Raw genomic sequence first — 24,689 nt, 5'->3', positions numbered from 1 at the left:
GAGAGAAAGGCCCAGAGAGAGAGAGAGACCCAGAGAGAGAGAGAGACCCAGAGAGAGACCCAGAGAGAGACCCAGAGAGAGAGTGATCCAGAGAGAGAGAAAGACCCAGAGAGAGAGAGAGACCCAGAGAGAGAGACCCAGAGAGAGAGAGAGACCCAGAGAGAGAGAGACAGACAGACAGAGAGAGAGACCCAGAGAGACAGACAGTGAGAGAGACCCAGAGAGAGAGAGACAGAGAGAGACCCAGAGAGAGAGTGACAGAGACCCAGAGAGAGAGAGAGTGATCCAGAGAGAGAGAGAGAGAGACAGAGAGAGACCCAGAGAGAGAGAGACCCAGAAAGAGACCCAGAGAGAGAGAGACAGAGAGAGACCCAGAGAGACAGAGAGAGAGAGAGAGTGAGAGACCCAGAGAGAGAGAGAGACCCCAGAGTGAGAGAGACCCAGAGGGAGAGACCCAGAGAGAGAGAGAGAGTGATCCAGAGAGAGAGAGAGACCCAGAGAGAGAGAGAGTGAGAGAGACCGAGAGAGAGTGAGAGAGACCCAAAGAGAGAGAGAGTGAGAGACCCAGAGAGAGAGAGAGTGAGAGACCCAGAGAGAGAGAGAGAGAGAGTGATCCAGAGAGAGAGAGATCCAGGGACACAGTTAACCAGAGAGAGAGAGTGATGCAGAGAGAGGGAGTGATCCCGAGAGAGAGAGAGAGAGAGAGACCCAGTGCGAGACAGAGTGATCCAGAGAGAGAGAGACTCAGAGTGTGTGTGTGTGTGTGAGAGAGAGAGAGAGAGAGATAGAGGGAGAGAAAACCAGAGAGAGAGAGACACGTACACAGGGAGACAGAGAAAGAGGCAGATGGGGAGGGGGGGGGGGGGGTGAGGGAGGGAGAGAGAGAGAGGACAGGGCGAAAGTGAGGAGGGACGTAGAAGGAGAGGAAAATAGAAAGAGAGGGATGAATAGGGAAGGAGAGTGATGGAGAGAGAAAGAGGGAGCAGAGAGAGAGGACAGAGATAGAGAGGGGGAGAATGCAACAAGGAAGACAGAATCAGAGACAGAAGGAGAGACAGAGACAGAAGGAGAGAGAGAGAGAGAGCAATAAAGAGAACAAAAATGAGAGTGCAACATTCAGTGACAATGACAGAGAAAAAGACAGCGGAAGAGAAAGGATAAGAGATAAAGAGAGAGAGAGTGAGAGAGACAGATAAGTAAGATATAGAGACAGAGTAAAAGGAAACAAGATGATTGGAAGGAGGCAGGATGTGAGAGAGGGGCAGAGAGGAAGAGAGAGAGAGAGAGGAAGAGAGAAAGGAGGAGATGGAGGATGGAGGAGAGCAGGGAGAAGGGGCCAGAGGTTTGGGGGGAGAGGGAGAGCGGAGACAGAGAACAGAGACAACGTTGGAACAGATCGAGCTGACCACAACAACCTTTCAGTGATTACAAATGAGAAATAAATTATCCAACACATACTGGGAGTATTGTGTGAATCCCTTCTGCTCCCCAAGGTCCCTATGATCAAATCCAGTCACCATCTGCACCACACCACGGAATGCTAAATTATATCTCTTCCATATGAGGACAGACAACGTTATCACTCTGTCTGTTCTCATTCTTCCAATGTGTTTTCTTCGATCTGTCCTTTCTGTGATTTCTCTCTCTCTCTCTCTCTCTCTCTCTCTCTTTCTGATCACTCTTTCTGATATCACAACCTACTAATCCTCTCCCTTTGGTACTGGCCCTGGGCAAAGTTACAAATCCCACAACACCAGGTTATAGTCCAACAGGTTTAACTGGAAGCACTAGCTTTCGGAGCGTCGCTCCTTCATCAGGTGGTTGTGGAGAATAAGATCATAAGACACAGAATTTATAGCAAAAGATTACAGTGTGATGTGACTGATATGAAATATTGAACACACCTGGATTGTGGTTAAGTCTTTAACAACCTGGCTGGCAGACCGCTCCCTCCCACCGAAACGGCCCAACATTTCTTCACCATTGCTTTACCGGGCAGTTTTCTGTTCCCCACCGATCCCTGTGTGTCCCTCTCCCGGACCCCATTCTCTCTGCCCCCTCGGTGTCCCTCCCCCCCAACCCCGATCTCTCTGCCCCCTCGGTGACCCTCCCCCCCAACCCTGATCTCTCTACCCCCTCGGTGACCCTCCCCCCCAACCCCGATCTCTCTGCCCCCTCGGTGCCCCTCCCCCAGAGCTCCCCAACCCCAATCTCTCTGCCCCCTCGGTGCCCCACCCCCAGACCCTGATCTCTCTGCCCCCTCGGTGCCCCTCCCCCCGACCCCGATCTCTCTGCCCCCTCGGTGCCCCTCCCCCAGACCCTGATCTCTCTGCCCCCTCGGTGCCCCTCCCCCAGACCCCCCCAGACCCTGATCTCTCTGTCCCCTCGGTGCCCCTCCCCCAGACCCCCCCAGACCCTGATCTCTCTGCCCCCTCGGTGCCCCTCCCCCAGACCCTGATCTCTCTGCCCCCTCGGTGCCCCTCCCCCAGACCCCCCCAGACCCTGATCTCTCTGTCCCCTCGGTGCCCCTCCCCCAGACCCCCCCAGACGCTGATCTCTCTGCCCCCTCGGTGTCCCTCCCCCAGACCCCGATCTCTCTGCCCCCTCGGTGCCCCTCCCCCAGACCCTGATCTCTCTGTCCCCTCGGTGCCCCTCCCCCAGACCTCCCCAGACCCTGATCTCTCTGCCCCCTCGGTGCCCCTCCCCCAGACGCTGATCTCTCTGCCCCCTCGGTGTCCCTCCCCCAGACCCCGATCTCTCTGCCCCCTCGGTGCCCCATCCCCAGACCCCGATCTCTCTGCCCCCTCGGTGCCCCTCCCCCTGGATCCCCCCAGACCCTGATCTCTCTGTCCCCTCGGTGCCCCACACCCAGACCATGATATCTCCGCCCCCTCGATGTCCCTCCTCCAGACCCCCCCCCCCCCCCCCCACCCCAATCTCTCTGCCCACTCGGTGTCCGTTTCCCCCCCCAGACCCCGATCTCAGTACCCCTCCCTCTCCCGGAGGCGCTGAGTGGTGGGCTGGTTGCTCCTTACCAGATAAGCTGCTTCCCTCATGAACTGCTTGGCAGGTTGTTTCCAGATTGCAGGCACGGTGATTACCCAGCGGACATCACCCGTGTCCAGGCCGACCAAGAATTGGTCACTCAGCTCCTGCCAAAACACACAGCACTGCTCAGGAATAGGAGAACGGATTTACCTCAACACGCAGTGGACTGCATTCAAGCCCATGGTCCCATTGATGGCCCTCACTCCCTCCTCAGTCCTCATCCCTTCCCGATTGACCACCTGACCCCAGTGACAAATGTCAAAGTTCAGGCATCTCACTGACCTTGAGAGCATGCTTCCGGAAGTATCTCAGCGCGTGAGCAAACACCTCGAGGGCTTTGACCCGCTTCCCATTGACAGCCTCCAACTCTGTCTCCAGGGTGAGGTCCTGGAGAGACAAGGCAAGGGGTTTCAGCATCGTGGAAGGTTCAGAAATCAGAGAGTGAGCATCGATGGTCATTGGTGAGCATCGATGGTCATTGGTGAGAGTTGATGATCATTGATGAGTATCGACGGTCATTGCTGAGTATCGATGATCATTAGTGAGTATTAATGGTCATTGGTGATATTGATGATCATTGGTGAGTATCGATGGTCATTGGTGAGTGTTGATGATCATTGGTGTGGTCATTGGTGAGTATCAATGATCATTGATGAGTATCGATGGTCATTGCTGAGTATCGATGATCATTAGTGAGTATTAATGGTCATTGGTGATATTGATGATCATTGGTGAGTATCGATAGTCATTGGTGAGTATCAATGATTGTTGGTGAGTATCGATGATCATTGGTGAGTATCAATGGTTATTGGTGAGTATCGATGATCATTGGTGATATTGATGATCATTGGTGAGTATCGATGATCATTGGTGAGTATCAATGATCATTGGTGAGTATCAATGGTTATTGGTGAATATCGATGATCATTCGTGAGTATCGATGATCATTGGTGAGTATCGATGATCATTGGTGAGTGTCGATGATCATTGGTGAGTATCAATGATCGTTGGTGAGTATCAATGGTTATTGGTGAGTATCGATGATCATTCGTGAGTATCGATGATCATTGGTGAGTATCGATGATCATTGGTGAGTGTCGATGATCATTGGTGAGTATCAATGATCGTTGGTGAGTATCAATGGTTATTGGTGAGTATCGATGATCATTCGTGAGTATCGATGGTCATTGGTGAGTTTCGATGATCATTGGTGAGTATCGATGATCATTGGTGATATTGATGATCATTGGTGAGTATCGATGATTATTGGTGATATTGATGGTCATTGGTGAGTATTGATGATCATTGGTGAGTATCGATGATCATTGGTGATATTGATGATCATTGGTGAGTATCGATGATTATTGGTGATATTGATGATCATTGGTGAGTATCGATAGTCATTGGTGAGTATCGATGGTCATTGGTGAGTATCGATGATCATTGGTGATATTGATGATCATTGGTGAGTATCGATAGTCATTGGTGAGTATCGATGGTCATTGGTGAGTATCGATGATCATTGGTGATATTGATGATCATTGGTGAGTATCGATGATCATTGGTGTGTATCGATAATTATTGGTGATATTGATGATCATTGGTGAGTATCGATAGTCATTGGTGAGTATCAATGATCATTGGTGAGTATCGATGGTCATTGGTGAGTATCGATTATCATTGGTGATATTGATGGTTATTGGTGAGTATCGATGATCATTGGTGAGTATCAATGATCATTGGTGAGTATCGATGATCATTGATGAGTATCGATGATCATTGGTGAGTATCGATAGTCATTGGTGAGTATCGATGATCATTGGTAAGTATCAATGGTTATTGGTGAGTATCGATGATCATTGGTGCTTTTGATGATCATTGGTGAGTATCGATGGTCACTGGTGAGTATCGATGGTCATTGTTGAGTATCGATGATGATTGGTGAGTATCAATGATCATTGGTAAGTATCAATGGTTTTTGGTGAGTATCAATGATCATTGGTGAGTATCGATGATCATTGGTGAGTATCAATGATCATTGGTGAGTGTCGATGATCATTGGTAAGTATCGATGATTATTGGTGAGTGTCAATGATCATTGGTGAGTATCAATGGTCATTGGTGAGTATCAATGGTTATTGGTGAGTATCGGTGATCATTGGTGAGTGTCTATGATCATTGGTGAGTATCGATGATCATTGGTGAGTATCGATGATCATTGGTGATATTGATGATCATTGGTGAATATCGATGATCATTGGTGAGTATCAATGATCATTGGTGAGTGTCGATGATCATTGGTGAGTATCAATGGTCATTGGTGAGTATCGATGGTCATTGGTGAGTATCGATGCTCGTTGGTGATTATTAATGGTCACTGGTGAGCATTGATAGTCATTGGGGAGTATCGATGATCATTGGTGAGTATCAATGGTCATTGGTGAGTATCAATGATCATTGGTGAGTGTCGATCATTGGGGAGTATCGATGATCATTGGTGAGTATTGATGATCATTGGTGAGTATCGATGATCATTGGTGAGTGTTGATGATCATTGGTGAGTACCAATGGTCATTAGTGAGTGTCGATGATCATTGGTGAGTATCGATGGTCATTGGTGAGTATTCATGGTCATTGGTGAGTATCGATGATCATTGGTGAATATCAATGTTCATTGGTGAGTATCGATGGTCATTGGTGATATTGATGATCATTGGTGAGTATCGATGATCATTGGTGAGTATCAATGATCATTGGTGAGTATCAATGATCATTGGTAAGTATTAATGGTTATTGGTGAGTATCGATGATCATTGGTGAGTATCGATGATCATTGGTGTGTATCGATGATTATTGGTGATATTGATGATCATTGGTGAGTATCGATAGTCATAGGTGAGTATCAATGGTCATTGGTGAGTATCGATGGTCATTGGTGAGTATCGATGATCATTGGTGATATTGATGGTTATTGGTGAGTATCGATGATCCTTGGTGAGTATCGATGATCATTGGTGAGTATCGATGATCATTGGTGAGTATCGATAGTCATTCGTGAGTATCGAAGATCATTGGTAAGTATCAATGGTTATTGGTGAGAATCGATGATCATTGGTGAGTATCAATGATCATTGGTGATATTGATGGTCATTGGTGAGTATCGATGATCATTGGTGATATTGATGATCATTGGTGAGTATCGATGATCATTGGTGCTTTTGATGATCATTGGTGAGTATCGATGGTCACTGGTGAGTATCGATTGTCATTGGTGAGTATCGATGATCATTGGTGAGTATCAATGATCATTGGTGAGTATCGATGATCATTGGTAAGTATTAATGGTTATTGGTGAGTATCGATGATCATTGGTGAGTATCGATGATCATTGGTGTGTATCGATGATTATTGGTGATATTGATGATCATTGGTGAGTATCGATAGTCATAGGTGAGTATCAATGGTCATTGGTGAGTATCGATGGTCATTGGTGAGTATCGATGATCATTGGTGATATTGATGGTTATTGGTGAGTATCGATGATCATTGGTGAGTATCAATGATCATTGGTGAGTATCAATGATCATTGGTAAGTATTAATGGTTATTGGTGAGTATCGATGATCATTGGTGAGTATCGATGATCATTGGTGTGTATCGATGATTATTGGTGATATTGATGATCATTGGTGAGTATCGATAGTCATAGGTGAGTATCAATGGTCATTGGTGAGTATCGATGGTCATTGGTGAGTATCGATGATCATTGGTGATATTGATGGTTATTGGTGAGTATCGATGATCCTTGGTGAGTATCGATGATCATTGGTGAGTATCGATGATCATTGGTGAGTATCGATAGTCATTCGTGAGTATCGAAGATCATTGGTAAGTATCAATGGTTATTGGTGAGAATCGATGATCATTGGTGAGTATCAATGATCATTGGTGATATTGATGGTCATTGGTGAGTATCGATGATCATTGGTGATATTGATGATCATTGGTGAGTATCGATGATCATTGGTGCTTTTGATGATCATTGGTGTGTATCGATGATTATTGGTGATATTGATGATCATTGGTGAGTATCGATAGTCATAGGTGAGTATCAATGGTCATTGGTGAGTATCGATGGTCATTGGTGAGTATCGATGATCATTGGTGCTTTTGATGATCATTGGTGAGTATCGATGGTCACTGGTGAGTAACGATAGTCATTGTTGAGTATCGATGATCATTGGTGAGTATCGATGATCATTGGTGAGTATCGATGATCATTTGTGATATTGATGGTCATTGGTGAGTATCAATGATCATTGGGGAGTGGCGATGATTATTGGTGAGTGACGATGATCATTGGTGAGTATCAATGGTCATTGGTGAGTATCAATGGTTATTGGTGAGTATCGATGATCATTGGTGAGTGTCGATGATCATTGGTAAGTATTGATGATTATTGGTGAGTGTCGATGATCATTGGTGAGTATCAATGGTCATTGGTGTGTATCAATGGTTATTGGTGAGTATCGATGATCATTGGTGAGTATCGATGATCATTGGTGATTTTGATGATCATTGGTGAGTATCGATGGTCACTGGTGAGTATCGATGGTCATTGTTGAGTATCGATGATCATTGGTGAGTACCGATGATCATTGGTGATATTGATGGTCATTGGTGAGTATCAAGGTTATTGGTGAGTATCGATGATCATTGGTGAGTGTCGATGATCATTGGTGAGTATCAATGATCATTGGTGAGTATCGATGATCATTGGTGAGTATTGATGATCATTGGTGAATATCAATGATCATTGATGAGTGTCGATGATCATTGGTGAGTATCGATGATCATTGGTGAGTGTCGATGATCATTGGTGAGTATCAATGGTCATTGGTGAGTATCGATGGTCATTGGGGAGTATCGATGCTCATTGGTGATTATTAATGGTCACTGGTGAGCATTGATAGTCATTGGGGAGTATCGATGATCATTGGTGAGTATCGATGGTCATTGGTGAGTATCAATGATCATTGGTGAGTGTCGATGATCATTGGGGAGTATCGATGATCATTGGGGAGTATTGAAGATGATTGGTGAGTATTGATGATCATTAGTGAGTGTCGATGATCATTGGTGAGTATCAATGGTCATTGGTGAGTATCGATACTCATTGGTGAATGTTGATGATCATTGGTGATTATCAATGGTCATTAGTGAGTGTCGATGATCATTGGTGAGTATCGATGGTCATTGGTGAGTATTCATGATCATTGGTGAGTATCGATGATCATTGGTGAGTATCAATGGTCATTGGTGAGTATCGATCGTCATTGGTGATATTGATGATCATTGGTGAGTATCGATAGTCATTGGTGAGTATCAATGATCATTGGTGAGTATCGATGATCATTGGTGAATATCGATGATCATTGGTAAGTATTAATGGTTGTTGGTGAGTATCGATGATCATTGGTGAGTATCAATCATTGGTGAGTATCAATGATCATTGGTGTGTATCGATAATCATTGGTGATATTGATGATCATTGGTGAGTATCGATGATCATTGGTGTGTATCGATGATCATTGGTGATATTGATGATCATTGGTGAGTATCGATAGTCATTGGTGAGTATCAATGATCATTAGTGAGTATCGATGGTCATTGGTGAGTATCGATGATCATTGGTGATATTGATGGTCATTGGTGAGTATCGATGATAATTGATGAGTATCGATGACCATTGGTGAGTATCAATGACCATTGGTGAGTATCAATGGTTATTGATGAGTATCGATGATCATTGGTGAGTATCGATGATCATTGGTGAGTATCAATGATCATTGGTGATATTGATGATCGTTGGTGAGTATCAATGGTTATTGGTGAGTATCGATGATCATTGGTGATATTGATGATCATTGGTGAGTATCGATGATCATTGGTGAGTATCGATGATCATTGGTGAGTATCAATGATCGTTGGTGAGTATCAATGGTTATTGGTGAGTATCAATGATCAATCGTGAGTATCGATGGTCATTGGTGAGTATCGATGATCATTGGTGAGTATCGATGATCATTGGTGAGTATCAATGGTCATTGGTGAGTATCGATGATCATTGGTTATATTGATGATCATTGGTGAGTATCAATGATCATTGGTGATATTGATGGTCATTGGTGAGTATCGATGATCATTGGTGAGTATCAATGGTTATTGGTGAGTATCGATGATCATTCGTGAGTATCGATGATCATTGGTGAGTATCGATGGTCATTGGAGAGTATCGATGATCATTGGTGAGTATCAATGATCATTGGTGAGTATCAATGATCGTTGGTGAGTATCAATGGTTATTGGTGAGTATCGATGATCAATCGTGAGTATCGATGTTCATTGGTGAGTATCGATGATCATTGGTGATATTGATGATCATTGGTGAGTATCGATGATCATTGGTGAGTATCAATGGTTATTGGTGAGTATCGATGATCATCGGTGATATTGATGATCATTGGTGAGTATCGATGATCATTGGTGTGTATTAATGATCATTGGTGAGTATCGATGATCATTGGTGATATTGATGATCATTGGTGAGTATCGATGATCATTGGTGAGTATCAATGATCATTGGTGAGTATCGATGATCATTGGTGAGTATCGATGATCATTGGTGTGTATAGATGATCATTGGTGAGTGTTGATGATCATTGATGAGTATCAATGATCATTGGTGAGTGTCGATGATCATTGGTGAGTATCGATAGTCATTGGTGTGTATCGATGATCATTGGTCAGTATCAATGGTTTTTGGTGAGTATCAATGATCATTGGTGATATTGATGTCATTGGTGAGTATCAATGCTTATTGGTGAGTATCGATGATCATTGGTGAGTGTCGATGATCATTGGTGAGTATCAATGGTCATTGGTGAGTATCAATGATTATTGGGGAGTATTGATGATCATTGGTGAGTATCGATGGTCATTGGTGAGTATCAATGATCATTGGTGAGTGTCGATGATCATTGGGGGTATCGATGATCATTGGTGAGTATCGATGGTCATTGGTGAGTATCAATGATCATTGGTGAGTGTCGATTATCACTGGTGAGTATCAATGGTCATTGGTGAGTATTGATAGTCATTGGTGAGTATCAATGATCATTGGTGAGTATCGATGGTCATTGGTGAGTATTGATGATCATTGGTGAGTATAGATGATCATTGGTGATATTGATGATCATTGGTGAGTATCGATGATCATTGGTGATATTGATGATCATTGGTGAGTATCAATGATCATTGGTGATATTGATGGTCATTGGTGAGTATCGATGATCATTGGTGAGTATCAATGGTTATTGGTGAGTATCGATGATCATTCGTGAGTATCGATGGTCATTAATGAGTATCGATGATCATTGGTGAGTATCGATGGTCATTGGAGAGTAACGATGGTCATTAATGAGTATCGATGATCATTGGTGAGTATCGATGGTCATTGGAGAGTATCGATGATCATTGGTGAGTATCAATGATCATTGGTGAGTATCAATGATCATTGGTGAGTATCAATGATCGTTGGTGTGTATCGATGATCAATCGTGAGTATCGATGTTCATTGGTGAGTATCGAAAATCATTGGTGATATTGATGATCATCGGTGAGTATCAATGATCATTGGTGAGTATCGAAGGTCATTGGTGAGTATCGATGATCATTGGTGAGTATCGATGATCATTGGTGAGTATCAATGATCATTGGTGAGTATCAATGGTTATTGGTGAGTATTAATGGTTATTGGTGAGTATCGATGATCATCGGTGATATTGATGATCATTGGTGAGTATCGATGATCATTGGTGTGTATCAATGATCATTGGTGAGTATCGATGATCATTGGTGATATTGATGGTCATTGGTGAGTATCAATGGTTATTGGGGGGTATCGATGATCATTGGTGATATTGATGATCATTGGTGAGTATCGATAATCATTGGTGAGTATCAATGGTTATTGGTGAGTATCGATGATCATTGGTGAGTATCGATGATCATTGGTGAGTATCAATGGTTATTGGTGAGTATCGATGATCATCGGTGATATTGATGATCATTGGTGAGTATCGATGATCATTGGTGTGTATCAATGATCATTGGTGAGTATCGATGATCATTGGTGAGTATCGATGATCATTGGTGTGTATAGATGATCATTGGTGAGTGTTGATGATCATTGATGAGTATCAATGATCATTGGTGAGTGTCGATGATCATTGATGAGTATCGATGATCATTGGTGAGTATCGATAGTCATTGGTGTGTATCGATGATCATTGGTCAGTATCAATGGTTTTTGGTTAGTATCAATGATCATTGGTGATATTGATGTCATTGGTGAGTATCAATGCTTATTGGTGAGTATCGATGATCTTTGGTGAGTGTCGATGATCATTGGTTAGTATCGATGATCATTGGTGAGTGTCGATGATCATTGGTGAGTATCAATGGTCATTGGTGAGTATCAATGATTATTGGGGAGTATTGATGATCATTGGTGAGTATCGATGGTCATTGGTGAGTATCAATGATCATTGGTGAGTGTCGATGATCATTGGGGGTATCGATGATCATTGGTGATATCGATGGTCATTGGTGAGTATCAATGATCATTGGTGAGTGTCGATTATCACTGGTGAGTATCAATGGTCATTGGTGAGTATTGATAGTCATTGGTGAGTATCAATGATCATTGGTGAGTATCGATGGTCATTGGTGAGTATTGATGATCATTGGTGAGTATAGATGATCATTGGTGATATTGATGATCATTGGTGAGTATCGATGGTCATTGGGGAGTATTGATGATCATTGGTAAGTATCAATGGTTTTTGGTGAGTATCGATGATCACTGGTGAGTATCAATGATCATTGGTGATATTGATGGTCATTGGTGAGTATCAATGCTTATTGGTGAGTATCGATGATCATTGGTGAGTGTCGATGATCATTGGTAAATATCGATGATCATTGGTGAGTGTCGATGATCATTGGTGAATATCAATGGTCATTGGTGAGTATCAATGGTTATTGGTGAGTATCGATGATCATTGGTGCGTGTCGATGATCAATGGTGAGTATCGACGATCATTGGTGAGTATAGATGATCATTGGTGATATTGATGACCATTGGTGAGTATCGATGATCATTGGTGAGTATTGATGGTCATTGTTGAGTATCAATGTTTATTGGTGAGTATTAATGGTCATTGGTGAATATCGATGATCATTGGTGAGTGTCGATGATCATTGGTGAGTATCAATGGTCATTGGTGAGTATCGATGGTCATTGGTGAGTATCGATGCTCGTTGGTGATTATTAATGGTCATTGGTGAGCATCGATCGTCATTGGGGAGTATCGATGATCATTGGTGAGTATCGATGGTCATTGGTGAGTATCAATGATCATTCGTGAGTATCAATGGTTATTGGTGAGTATCGATGATCATTCGTGAGTATCGATGGTCATTGGTGAGTATCGATGATCATTGGTGAGTACCGATGATCATTGGTGATATTGATGATCATTGGTGAGTATCGATGATCATTGGTGAGTATCGATGATCATTGGTGATATTGATGATCATTGGTGAGTATCAATGATCATTGATGAGTATCGATGGTCATTGGTGAGTATCGATGATCATTGATGAGTATCGATGGTCATTGGTGAGTATCGATGATCATTAGTGATATTGATGGTCATTGGTGAGTATCGATGATCATTGGTGAGTATCGATGATCATTGGTGATATTGATGAATATTGGTGAGTATCAATGATCATTGGTGAGTATCAATGATCTTTGGTGAGTATCAATGGTTATTGGTGAGTATCGATGATCATTCGTGAGTATCGATGGTCATTGGTGAGTATCGATGATCATTGGTGAGTATCGATGGTCATTGGTGAGTATCAATGAACATTGGTGAGTGTCGATGATCATTGGTGAGTATCAATGGTCATTGGTGAGTATCGATAGTCATTGGTGAGTATCAATGATCATTGGTGAGTATCGATGATCATTGGTGATATTAATGGTCATTGGTGAGTATCAATGATCATTGGTGAGTATTGATGATCATTGGTGATGTTAATGGTCATTGGTGAGTATCGATGATCATTGGTGAGTATCAATGATCATTGGTGATATTGATGATCATTGGTGTGTATCGATGGTCATTGGAGATATTGATGATCATTGGTGATATTGATGATCATTGGTGTGTATCGATGTTCAGTGGTGAGTATCAATGTTTATTGGTGAGTATCGATGGTCATTGGTGAGTATCGATACTCATTGGTGAATGTTGATGATCATTGGTGATTATCAATGGTCATTAGTGAGTGTCGATGATCATTGGTGAGTATCGATGGTCATTGGTGAGTATTCATGATCATTGGTGAGTATCGATGATTATTGGTGAGTATCAATGGTCATTGGTGAGTATCGATCGTCATTGGTGATATTGATGATCATTGGTGAGTATCGATAGTCATTGGTGAGTATCAATGATCATTGGTGAGTATCGATGATCATTGGTGAATATCGATGATCATTGGTAAGTGTTAATGGTTGTTGGTGAGTATCGATGATCATTGGTGAGTATCAATCATTGGTGAGTATCAATGATCATTGGTGTGTATCGATAATCATTGGTGATATTGATGATCATTGGTGAGTATCGATGATCATTGGTGTGTATCGATGATCATTGGTGATATTGATGATCATTGGTGAGTATCGATAGTCATTGGTGAGTATCAATGATCATTAGTGAGTATCGATGGTCATTGGTGAGTATCGATGATCATTGGTGATATTGATGGTCATTGGTGAGTATCGATGATAATTGATGAGTATCGATGACCATTGGTGAGTATCAATGACCATTGGTGAGTATCAATGGTTATTGATGAGTATCGATGATCATTGGTGAGTATCGATGATCATTGGTGAGTATCAATGATCATTGGTGATATTGATGATCGTTGGTGAGTATCAATGGTTATTGGTGAGTATCGATGATCATTGGTGATATTGATGATCATTGGTGAGTATCGATGATCATTGGTGAGTATCAATGATCATTGGTGAGTATCAATGATCGTTGGTGAGTATCAATGGTTATTGGTGAGTATCAATGATCAATCGTGAGTATCGATGGTCATTGGTGAGTATCGATGATCATTGGTGAGTATCGATGATCATTGGTGAGTATCAATGGTCATTGGTGAGTATCGATGATCATTGGTGATATTGATGATCATTGGTGAGTATCAATGATCATTGGTGATATTGATGGTCATTGGTGAGTATCGATGATCATTGGTGAGTATCAATGGTTATTGGTGAGTATCGATGATCATTCGTGAGTATCGATGATCATTGGTGAGTATCGATGGTCATTGGAGAGTATCGATGATCATTGGTGAGTATCAATGATCATTGGTGAGTATCAATGATCGTTGGTGAGTATCAATGGTTATTGGTGAGTATCGATGATCATTGGTGAGTATCGATGATCATTGGTGAGTATCAATGGTTATTGGTGAGTATCGATGATCATCGGTGATATTGATGATCATTGGTGAGTATCGATGATCATTGGTGTGTATCAATGGTTATTGGTGAGTATCGATGATCATTGGTGAGTATCGATGATCATTGGTGAGTATCAATGGTTATTGGTGAGTATCGATGATCATCGGTGATATTGATGATCATTGGTGAGTATCGATGATCATTGGTGTGTATCAATGATCATTGGTGAGTATCGATGATCATTGGTGAGTATCGATGATCATTGGTGTGTATAGATGATCATTGGTGAGTGTTGATGATCATTGATGAGTATCAATGATCATTGGTGAGTGTCGATGATCATTGATGAGTATCGATGATCATTGGTGAGTATCGATAGTCATTGGTGTGTATCGATGATCATTGGTCAGTATCAATGGTTTTTGGTTAGTATCAATGATCATTGGTGATATTGATGTCATTGGTGAGTATCAATGCTTATTGGTGAGTATCGATGATCTTTGGTGAGTGTCGATGATCATTGGTTAGTATCGATGATCATTGGTGAGTGTCGATGATCATTGGTGAGTATCAATGGTCATTGGTGAGTATCAATGATTATTGGGGAGTATTGATGATCATTGGTGAGTATCGATGGTCATTGGTGAGTATCAATGATCATTGGTGAGTGTCGATGATCATTGGGGGTATCGATGATCATTGGTGATATCGATGGTCATTGGTGAGTATCAATGATCATTGGTGAGTGTCGATTATCACTGGTGAGTATCAATGGTCATTGGTGAGTATTGATAGTCATTGGTGAGTATCAATGATCATTGGTGAGTATCGATGGTCATTGGTGAGTATTGATGATCATTGGTGAGTATAGATGATCATTGGTGATATTGATGATCATTGGTGAGTATCGATGGTCATTGGGGAGTATTGATGATCATTGGTAAGTATCAATGGTTTTTGGTGAGTATCGATGATCACTGGTGAGTATCAATGATCATTGGTGATATTGATGGTCATTGGTGAGTATCAATGCTTATTGGTGAGTATCGATGATCATTGGTGAGTGTCGATGATCATTGGTAAATATCGATGATCATTGGTGAGTGTCGATGATCATTGGTGAATATCAATGGTCATTGGTGAGTATCAATGGTTATTGGTGAGTATCGATGATCATTGGTGCGTGTCGATGATCAATGGTGAGTATCGACGATCATTGGTGAGTATAGATGATCATTGGTGATATTGATGACCATTGGTGAGTATCGATGATCATTGGTGAGTATTGATGGTCATTGTTGAGTATCAATGTTTATTGGTGAGTATTAATGGTCATTGGTGAATATCGATGATCATTGGTGAGTGTCGATGATCATTGGTGAGTATCAATGGTCATTGGTGAGTATCGATGGTCATTGGTGAGTATCGATGCTCGTTGGTGATTATTAATGGTCATTGGTGAGCATCGATCGTCATTGGGGAGTATCGATGATCATTGGTGAGTATCGATGGTCATTGGTGAGTATCAATGATCATTCGTGAGTATCAATGGTTATTGGTGAGTATCGATGATCATTCGTGAGTATCGATGGTCATTGGTGAGTATCGATGATCATTGGTGAGTACCGATGATCATTGGTGATATTGATGATCATTGGTGAGTATCGATGATCATTGGTGTGTATCGATGATCATTGGTGATATTGATGATCATTGGTGAGTATCAATGATCATTGATGAGTATCGATGGTCATTGGTGAGTATCGATGATCATTGATGAGTATCGATGGTCATTGGTGAGTATCGATGATCATTAGTGATATTGATGGTCATTGGTGAGTATCGATGATCATTGGTGAGTATCGATGATCATTGGTGATATTGATGAATATTGGTGAGTATCAATGATCATTGGTGAGTATCAATGATCTTTGGTGAGTATCAATGGTTATTGGTGAGTATCGATGATCATTCGTGAGTATCGATGGTCATTGGTGAGTATCGATGATCATTGGTGAGTATCGATGGTCATTGGTGAGTATCAATGAACATTGGTGAGTGTCGATGATCATTGGTGAGTATCAATGGTCATTGGTGAGTATCGATAGTCATTGGTGAGTATCAATGATCATTGGTGAGTATCGATGATCATTGGTGATATTAATGGTCATTGGTGAGTATCAATGATCATTGGTGAGTATTGATGATCATTGGTGATGTTAATGGTCATTGGTGAGTATCGATGATCATTGGTGAGTATCAATGATCATTGGTGATATTGATGATCATTGGTGTGTATCGATGGTCATTGGAGATATTGATGATCATTGGTGATATTGATGATCATTGGTGTGTATCGATGTTCTGTGGTGAGTATCAATGTTTATTGGTGAGTATCGATGGTCATTGGTGAGTATCGATACTCATTGGTGAATGTTGATGATCATTGGTGATTATCAATGGTCATTAGTGAGTGTCGATGATCATTGGTGAGTATCGATGGTCATTGGTGAGTATTCATGATCATTGGTGAGTATCGATGATTATTGGTGAGTATCAATGGTCATTGGTGAGTATCGATCGTCATTGGTGATATTGATGATCATTGGTGAGTATCGATAGTCATTGGTGAGTATCAATGATCATTGGTGAGTATCGATGATCATTGGTGAATATCGATGATCATTGGTAAGTGTTAATGGTTGTTGGTGAGTATCGATGATCATTGGTGAGTATCAATCATTGGTGAGTATCAATGATCATTGGTGTGTATCGATAATCATTGGTGATATTGATGATCATTGGTGAGTATCGATGATCATTGGTGTGTATCGATGATCATTGGTGATATTGATGATCATTGGTGAGTATCGATAGTCATTGGTGAGTATCAATGATCATTAGTGAGTATCGATGGTCATTGGTGAGTATCGATGATCATTGGTGATATTGATGGTCATTGGTGAGTATCGATGATAATTGATGAGTATCGATGACCATTGGTGAGTATCAATGACCATTGGTGAGTATCAATGGTTATTGATGAGTATCGATGATCATTGGTGAGTATCGATGATCATTGGTGAGTATCAATGATCATTGGTGATATTGATGATCGTTGGTGAGTATCAATGGTTATTGGTGAGTATCGATGATCATTGGTGATATTGATGATCATTGGTGAGTATCGATGATCATTGGTGAGTATCAATGATCATTGGTGAGTATCAATGATCGTTGGTGAGTATCAATGGTTATTGGTGAGTATCAATGATCAATCGTGAGTATCGATGGTCATTGGTGAGTATCGATGATCATTGGTGAGTATCGATGATCATTGGTGAGTATCAATGGTCATTGGTGAGTATCGATGATCATTGGTGATATTGATGATCATTGGTGAGTATCAATGATCATTGGTGATATTGATGGTCATTGGTGAGTATCGATGATCATTGGTGAGTATCAATGGTTATTGGTGAGTATCGATGATCATTCGTGAGTATCGATGATCATTGGTGAGTATCGATGGTCATTGGAGAGTATCGATGATCATTGGTGAGTATCAATGATCATTGGTGAGTATCAATGATCGTTGGTGAGTATCAATGGTTATTGGTGAGTATCGATGATCAATCGTGAGTATCGATGTTCATTGGTGAGTATCGATGATCATTGGTGATATTGATGATCATTGGTGAGTATCGATGATCATTGGTGAGTATCGATGATTATTGGTGAGTATCGATGATCATCGGTGATATTGATGATCATTGGTGAGTATCGATGATCATTGGTGTGTATTAATGATCATTGGTGAGTATCGATGATCATTGGTGATATTGATGATCATTGGTGAGTATCGATGATCATTGGTGAGTATCAATGATCATTGGTGAGTATCGATGATCATTGGTGAGTATCGATGATCATTGGTGTGTATAGATGATCATTGGTGAGTGTTGATGATCATTGATGAGTATCAATGATCATTGGTGAGTGTCGATGATCATTGATGAGTATCGATGATCATTGGTGAGTATCGATAGTCATTGGTGTGTATCGATGATCATTGGTCAGTATCAATGGTTTTTGGTGAGTATCAATGATCATTGGTGATATTGATGTCATTGGTGAGTATCAATGCTTATTGGTGAGTATCGATGATCATTGGTGAGTGTCGATGATCATTGGTTAGTATCGATGATCATTGGTGAGTGTCGATGATCATTGGTGAGTATCAATGGTCATTGGTGAGTATCAATGATTATTGGGGAGTATTGATGATCATTGGTGAGTATCGATGGTCATTGGTGAGTATCAATGATCATTGGTGAGTGTCGATTATCACTGGTGAGTATCAATGGTCATTGGTGAGTATTGATAGTCATTGGTGAGTATCAATGATCATTGGTGAGTATCGATGGTCATTGGTGAGTATTGATGATCATTGGTGAGTATAGATGATCATTGGTGATATTGATGATCATTGGTGAGTATCGATGATCATTGGTGATATTGATGATCATTGGTGAGTATCAATGCTCATTGGTGATATTGATGGTCATTGGTGAGTATCGATGATCATTGGTGAGTATCAATGGTTATTGGTGAGTATCGATGATCATTTGTGAGTATCGATGGTCATTAATGAGTATCGATGATCATTGGTGAGTATCGATGGTCATTGGAGAGTATCGATGGTCATTAATGAGTATCGATGATCATTGGTGAGTATCGATGGTCATTGGAGAGTATCGATGATCATTGGTGAGTATCAATGATCATTGGTGAGTATCAATGATCGTTGGTGTGTATCAATGGTTATTGGTGAGTATCGATGATCAGTCGTGAGTATCGATGTTCATTGGTGAGTATCGAAAATCATTGGTGATATTGATGATCATTGGTGAGTATCAATGATCATTGGTGAGTATCGATGGTCATTGGTGAGTATCGATGATCATTGGTGAGTATCGATGATCATTGGTGAGTATCAATGGTTATTGGTGAGTATCGATGATCATCGGTGATATTGATGATCATTGGTGAGTATCGATGATCATTGGTGTGTATCAATGATCATTGGTGAGTATCGATGATCATTGGTGATATTGATGGTCATTGGTGAGTATCAATGGTTATTGGGGGGTATTGATGATCATTGGTGATATTGATGATCATTGGTGAGTATCGATGATCATTGGTGAGTATCAATGGTTATTGGTGAGTATCGATGATCATTGGTGAGTATCGATGATCATTGGTGAGTATCAATGGTTATTGGTGAGTATCGATGATCATCGGTGATATTGATGATCATTGGTGAGTATCGATGATCATTGGTGTGTATCAATGATCATTGGTGAGTATCGATGATCATTGGTGATATTGATGATCATTGGTGAGTATCGATGATCATTGGTGAGTATCAATGATCATTGGTGAGTATCGATGATCATTGGTGTGTATAGATGATCATTGGTGAGTGTTGATGATCATTGATGAGTATCGATGATCATTGGTGAGTATCGATAGTCATTGGTGTGTATCGATGATCATTGGTCAGTATCAATGGTTTTTGGTGAGTATCAATGATCATTGGTGATATTGATGTCATTGGTGAGTATCAATGCTTATTGGTGAGTATCGATGATCATTGGTGAGTGTCGATGATCATTGGTGAGTATCAATGGTCATTAGTGAGTGTCGATGATCATTGGTGAGTATCGACGGTCATTGGTGATATTGATGGTCATTGGTGAGTATCGATGATCATTGGTGAGTATCAATGGTCATTGGTGACTATCAATGGTCATTGGTGATATTGATGATCATTGGTAAGTATTAATGGTTATTGGTGAATATCTATGATCATTGGTGAGTATCGATGATCATTGGTGAGTATCAATGATCATTGGTGATATTGATGATCATTGGTGAGTATCAATGATCATTGGTGAGTATCAATGATCATTCGTGAGTATCAATGATTATTGGTGAGTATCGATGATCATTCGTGAGTATCGATGGTCATTGGTGAGTATCGATGATCATTGGTGAGTATCGATGATCATTGGTGAGTATCAATGGTCATTGGTGAGTATCGATGATCATTGGTTATATTGATGATCATTGGTGAGTATCAATGATCATTGATGAGTATCGATGGTCATTGGTGAGTATCGATGATCATTGATGAGTATCGATGGTCATTGGTGAGTATCGATACTCATTGGTGAATGTTGATGATCATTGGTGATTATCAATGGTCATTAGTGAGTGTCGATAATCATTGGTGAGTATCGATGGTCATTGGTGAGTATTCATGATCATTGGTGAGTATCGATGATTATTGGTGAGTATCAATGGTCATTGGTGAGTATCGATCGTCATTGGTGATATTGATGATCATTGGTGAGTATCGATAGTCATTGGTGAGTATCAATGATCATTGGTGAGTATCGATGATCATTGGTGAATATCGATGGTCATTGGTAAGTATTAATGGTTGTTGGTGAGTATCGATGATCATTGGTGAGTATCAATCATTGGTGAGTATCAATGATCATTGGTGTGTATCGATAATCATTGGTGATATTGATGATCATTGGTGAGTATCGATGATCATTGGTGTGTATCGATGATCATTGGTGATATTGATGATCATTGGTGAGTATCGATAGTCATTGGTGAGTATCAATGATCATTAGTGAGTATCGATGGTCATTGGTGAGTATCGATGATCATTGGTGATATTGATGGTCATTGGTGAGTATCGATGATAATTGATGAGTATCGATGACCATTGGTGAGTATCAATGACCATTGGTGAGTATCAATGGTTATTGATGAGTATCGATGATCATTGGTGAGTATCGATGATCATTGGTGAGTATCAATGATCATTGGTGATATTGATGATCGTTGGTGAGTATCAATGGTTATTGGTGAGTATCGATGATCATTGGTGATATTGATGATCATTGGTGAGTATCGATGATCATTGGTGAGTATCAATGATCATTGGTGAGTATCAATGATCGTTGGTGAGTATCAATGGTTATTGGTGAGTATCAATGATCAATCGTGAGTATCGATGGTCATTGGTGAGTATCGATGATCATTGGTGAGTATCGATGATCATTGGTGAGTATCAATGGTCATTGGTGAGTATCGATGATCATTGGTGATATTGATGATCATTGGTGAGTATCAATGATCATTGGTGATATTGATGGTCATTGGTGAGTATCGATGATCATTGGTGAGTATCAATGGTTATTGGTGAGTATCGATGATCATTCGTGAGTATCGATGATCATTGGTGAGTATCGATGGTCATTGGAGAGTATCGATGATCATTGGTGAGTATCAATGATCATTGGTGAGTATCAATGATCGTTGGTGAGTATCAATGGTTATTGGTGAGTATCGATGATCAATCGTGAGTATCGATGTTCATTGGTGAGTATCGATGATCATTGGTGATATTGATGATCATTGGTGAGTATCGATGATCATTGGTGAGTATCAATGGTTATTGGTGAGTATCGATGATCATCGGTGATATTGATGATCATTGGTGAGTATCGATGATCATTGGTGTGTATTAATGATCATTGGTGAGTATCGATGATCATTGGTGATATTGATGATCATTGGTGAGTATCGATGATCATTGGTGAGTATCAATGATCATTGGTGAGTATCGATGATCATTGGTGAGTATCGATGATCATTGGTGTGTATAGATGATCATTGGTGAGTGTTGATGATCATTGATGAGTATCAATGATCATTGGTGAGTGTCGATGATCATTGATGAGTATCGATGATCATTGGTGAGTATCGATAGTCATTGGTGTGTATCGATGATCATTGGTCAGTATCAATGGTTTTTGGTGAGTATCAATGATCATTGGTGATATTGATGTCATTGGTGAGTATCAATGCTTATTGGTGAGTATCGATGATCATTGGTGAGTGTCGATGATCATTGGTTAGTATCGATGATCATTGGTGAGTGTCGATGATCATTGGTGAGTATCAATGGTCATTGGTGAGTATCAATGATTATTGGGGAGTATTGATGATCATTGGTGAGTATCGATGGTCATTGGTGAGTATCAATGATCATTGGTGAGTGTCGATGATCATTGGGGGTATCGATGATCATTGGTGAGTATCGATGGTCATTGGTGAGTATCAATGATCATTGGTGAGTGTCGATTATCACTGGTGAGTATCAATGGTCATTGGTGAGTATTGATAGTCATTGGTGAGTATCAATGATCATTGGTGAGTATCGATGATCATTGGTGAGTATTGATGATCATTGGTGAGTATAGATGATCATTGGTGATATTGATGATCATTGGTGAGTATCGATGATCATTGGTGATATTGATGATCATTGGTGAGTATCAATGCTCATTGGTGATATTGATGGTCATTGGTGAGTATCGATGATCATTGGTGAGTATCAATGGTTATTGGTGAGTATCGATGATCATTTGTGAGTATCGATGGTCATTAATGAGTATCGATGATCATTGGTGAGTATCGATGGTCATTGGAGAGTATCGATGGTCATTAATGAGTATCGATGATCATTGGTGAGTATCGATGGTCATTGGAGAGTATCGATGATCATTGGTGAGTATCAATGATCATTGGTGAGTATCAATGATCGTTGGTGTGTATCAATGGTTATTGGTGAGTATCGATGATCAATCGTGAGTATCGATGTTCATTGGTGAGTATCGAAAGTCATTGGTGATATTGATGATCATTGGTGAGTATCAATGATCATTGGTGAGTATCGATGGTCATTGGTGAGTATCGATGATCATTGGTGAGTATCGATGATCATTGGTGAGTATCAATGGTTATTGGTGAGTATCGATGATCATCGGTGATATTGATGATCATTGGTGAGTATCGATGATCATTGGTGTGTATCAATGATCATTGGTGAGTATCGATGATCATTGGTGATATTGATGGTCATTGGTGAGTATCAATGGTTATTGGGGGGTATTGATGATCATTGGTGATATTGATGATCATTGGTGAGTATCGATGATCATTGGTGAGTATCAATGGTTATTGGTGAGTATCGATGATCATTGGTGAGTATCGATGATCATTGGTGAGTATCAATGGTTATTGGTGAGTATCGATGATCATCGGTGATATTGATGATCATTGGTGAGTATCGATGATCATTGGTGTGTATCAATGATCATTGGTGAGTATCGATGATCATTGGTGATATTGATGATCATTGGTGAGTATCGATGATCATTGGTGAGTATCAATGATCATTGGTGAGTATCGATGATCATTGGTGAGTATCGATGATCATTGGTGTGTATAGATGATCATTGGTGAGTGTTGATGATCATTGATGAGTATCGATGATCATTGGTGAGTATCGATAGTCATTGGTGTGTATCGATGATCATTGGTCAGTATCAATGGTTTTTGGTGAGTATCAATGATCATTGGTGATATTGATGTCATTGGTGAGTATCAATGCTTATTGGTGAGTATCGATGATCATTGGTGAGTGTCGATGATCATTGGTGAGTATCAATGGTCATTAGTGAGTGTCGATGATCATTGGTGAGTATCGACGGTCATTGGTGATATTGATGGTCATTGGTGAGTATCGATGATCATTGGTGAGTATCAATGGTCATTGGTGACTATCGATGGTCATTGGTGATATTGATGATCATTGGTAAGTATTAATGGTTATTGGTGAATATCTATGATCATTGGTGAGTATCGATGATCATTGGTGAGTATCAATGATCATTGGTGATATTGATGATCATTGGTGAGTATCAATGATCATTGGTGAGTATCAATGATCATTCGTGAGTATCAATGATTATTGGTGAGTATCGATGATCATTCGTGAGTATCGATGGTCATTGGTGAGTATCGATGATCATTGGTGAGTACCGATGATCATTGGTGATATTGATGATCATTGGTGAGTATCGATGATC

At 40.7% G+C, this 24,689-nt stretch overlaps 1 protein-coding gene across 4 annotated transcripts in view; it reads right to left on the bottom strand.

Moving 5' to 3' along the window:
- Nucleotides 1-24,689, bottom strand: part of hspa12b (heat shock protein family A (Hsp70) member 12B) — a 244,674-nt gene that overhangs the window by 174,541 nt on the left and 45,444 nt on the right. For all 4 annotated transcript variants that reach the window (XM_087992010.1, XM_087992018.1, XM_087992012.1 and 1 more), the window contains 2 exons: nucleotides 3,331-3,435; nucleotides 3,036-3,152 (listed from right to left, as the gene is read on the bottom strand). In XM_087992010.1, coding sequence (XP_087848136.1) covers nucleotides 3,036-3,152; nucleotides 3,331-3,435 — 222 coding nt within the window. The remainder of the gene's footprint in view (nucleotides 1-3,035; nucleotides 3,153-3,330; nucleotides 3,436-24,689) is intronic.

This window comes from Chiloscyllium plagiosum, unplaced genomic scaffold (genome assembly GCF_037043375.1).
Source record: "Chiloscyllium plagiosum isolate Xiang-an unplaced genomic scaffold, Cpla_swu_hap1 HiC_scaffold_1, whole genome shotgun sequence".
Taxonomy (NCBI): Eukaryota; Metazoa; Chordata; class Chondrichthyes; order Orectolobiformes; family Hemiscylliidae; genus Chiloscyllium; species Chiloscyllium plagiosum.
The sequence above is the reverse complement of the archived record's forward strand: the minus strand, read 5'-3'. Positions and strand labels throughout refer to the sequence as shown.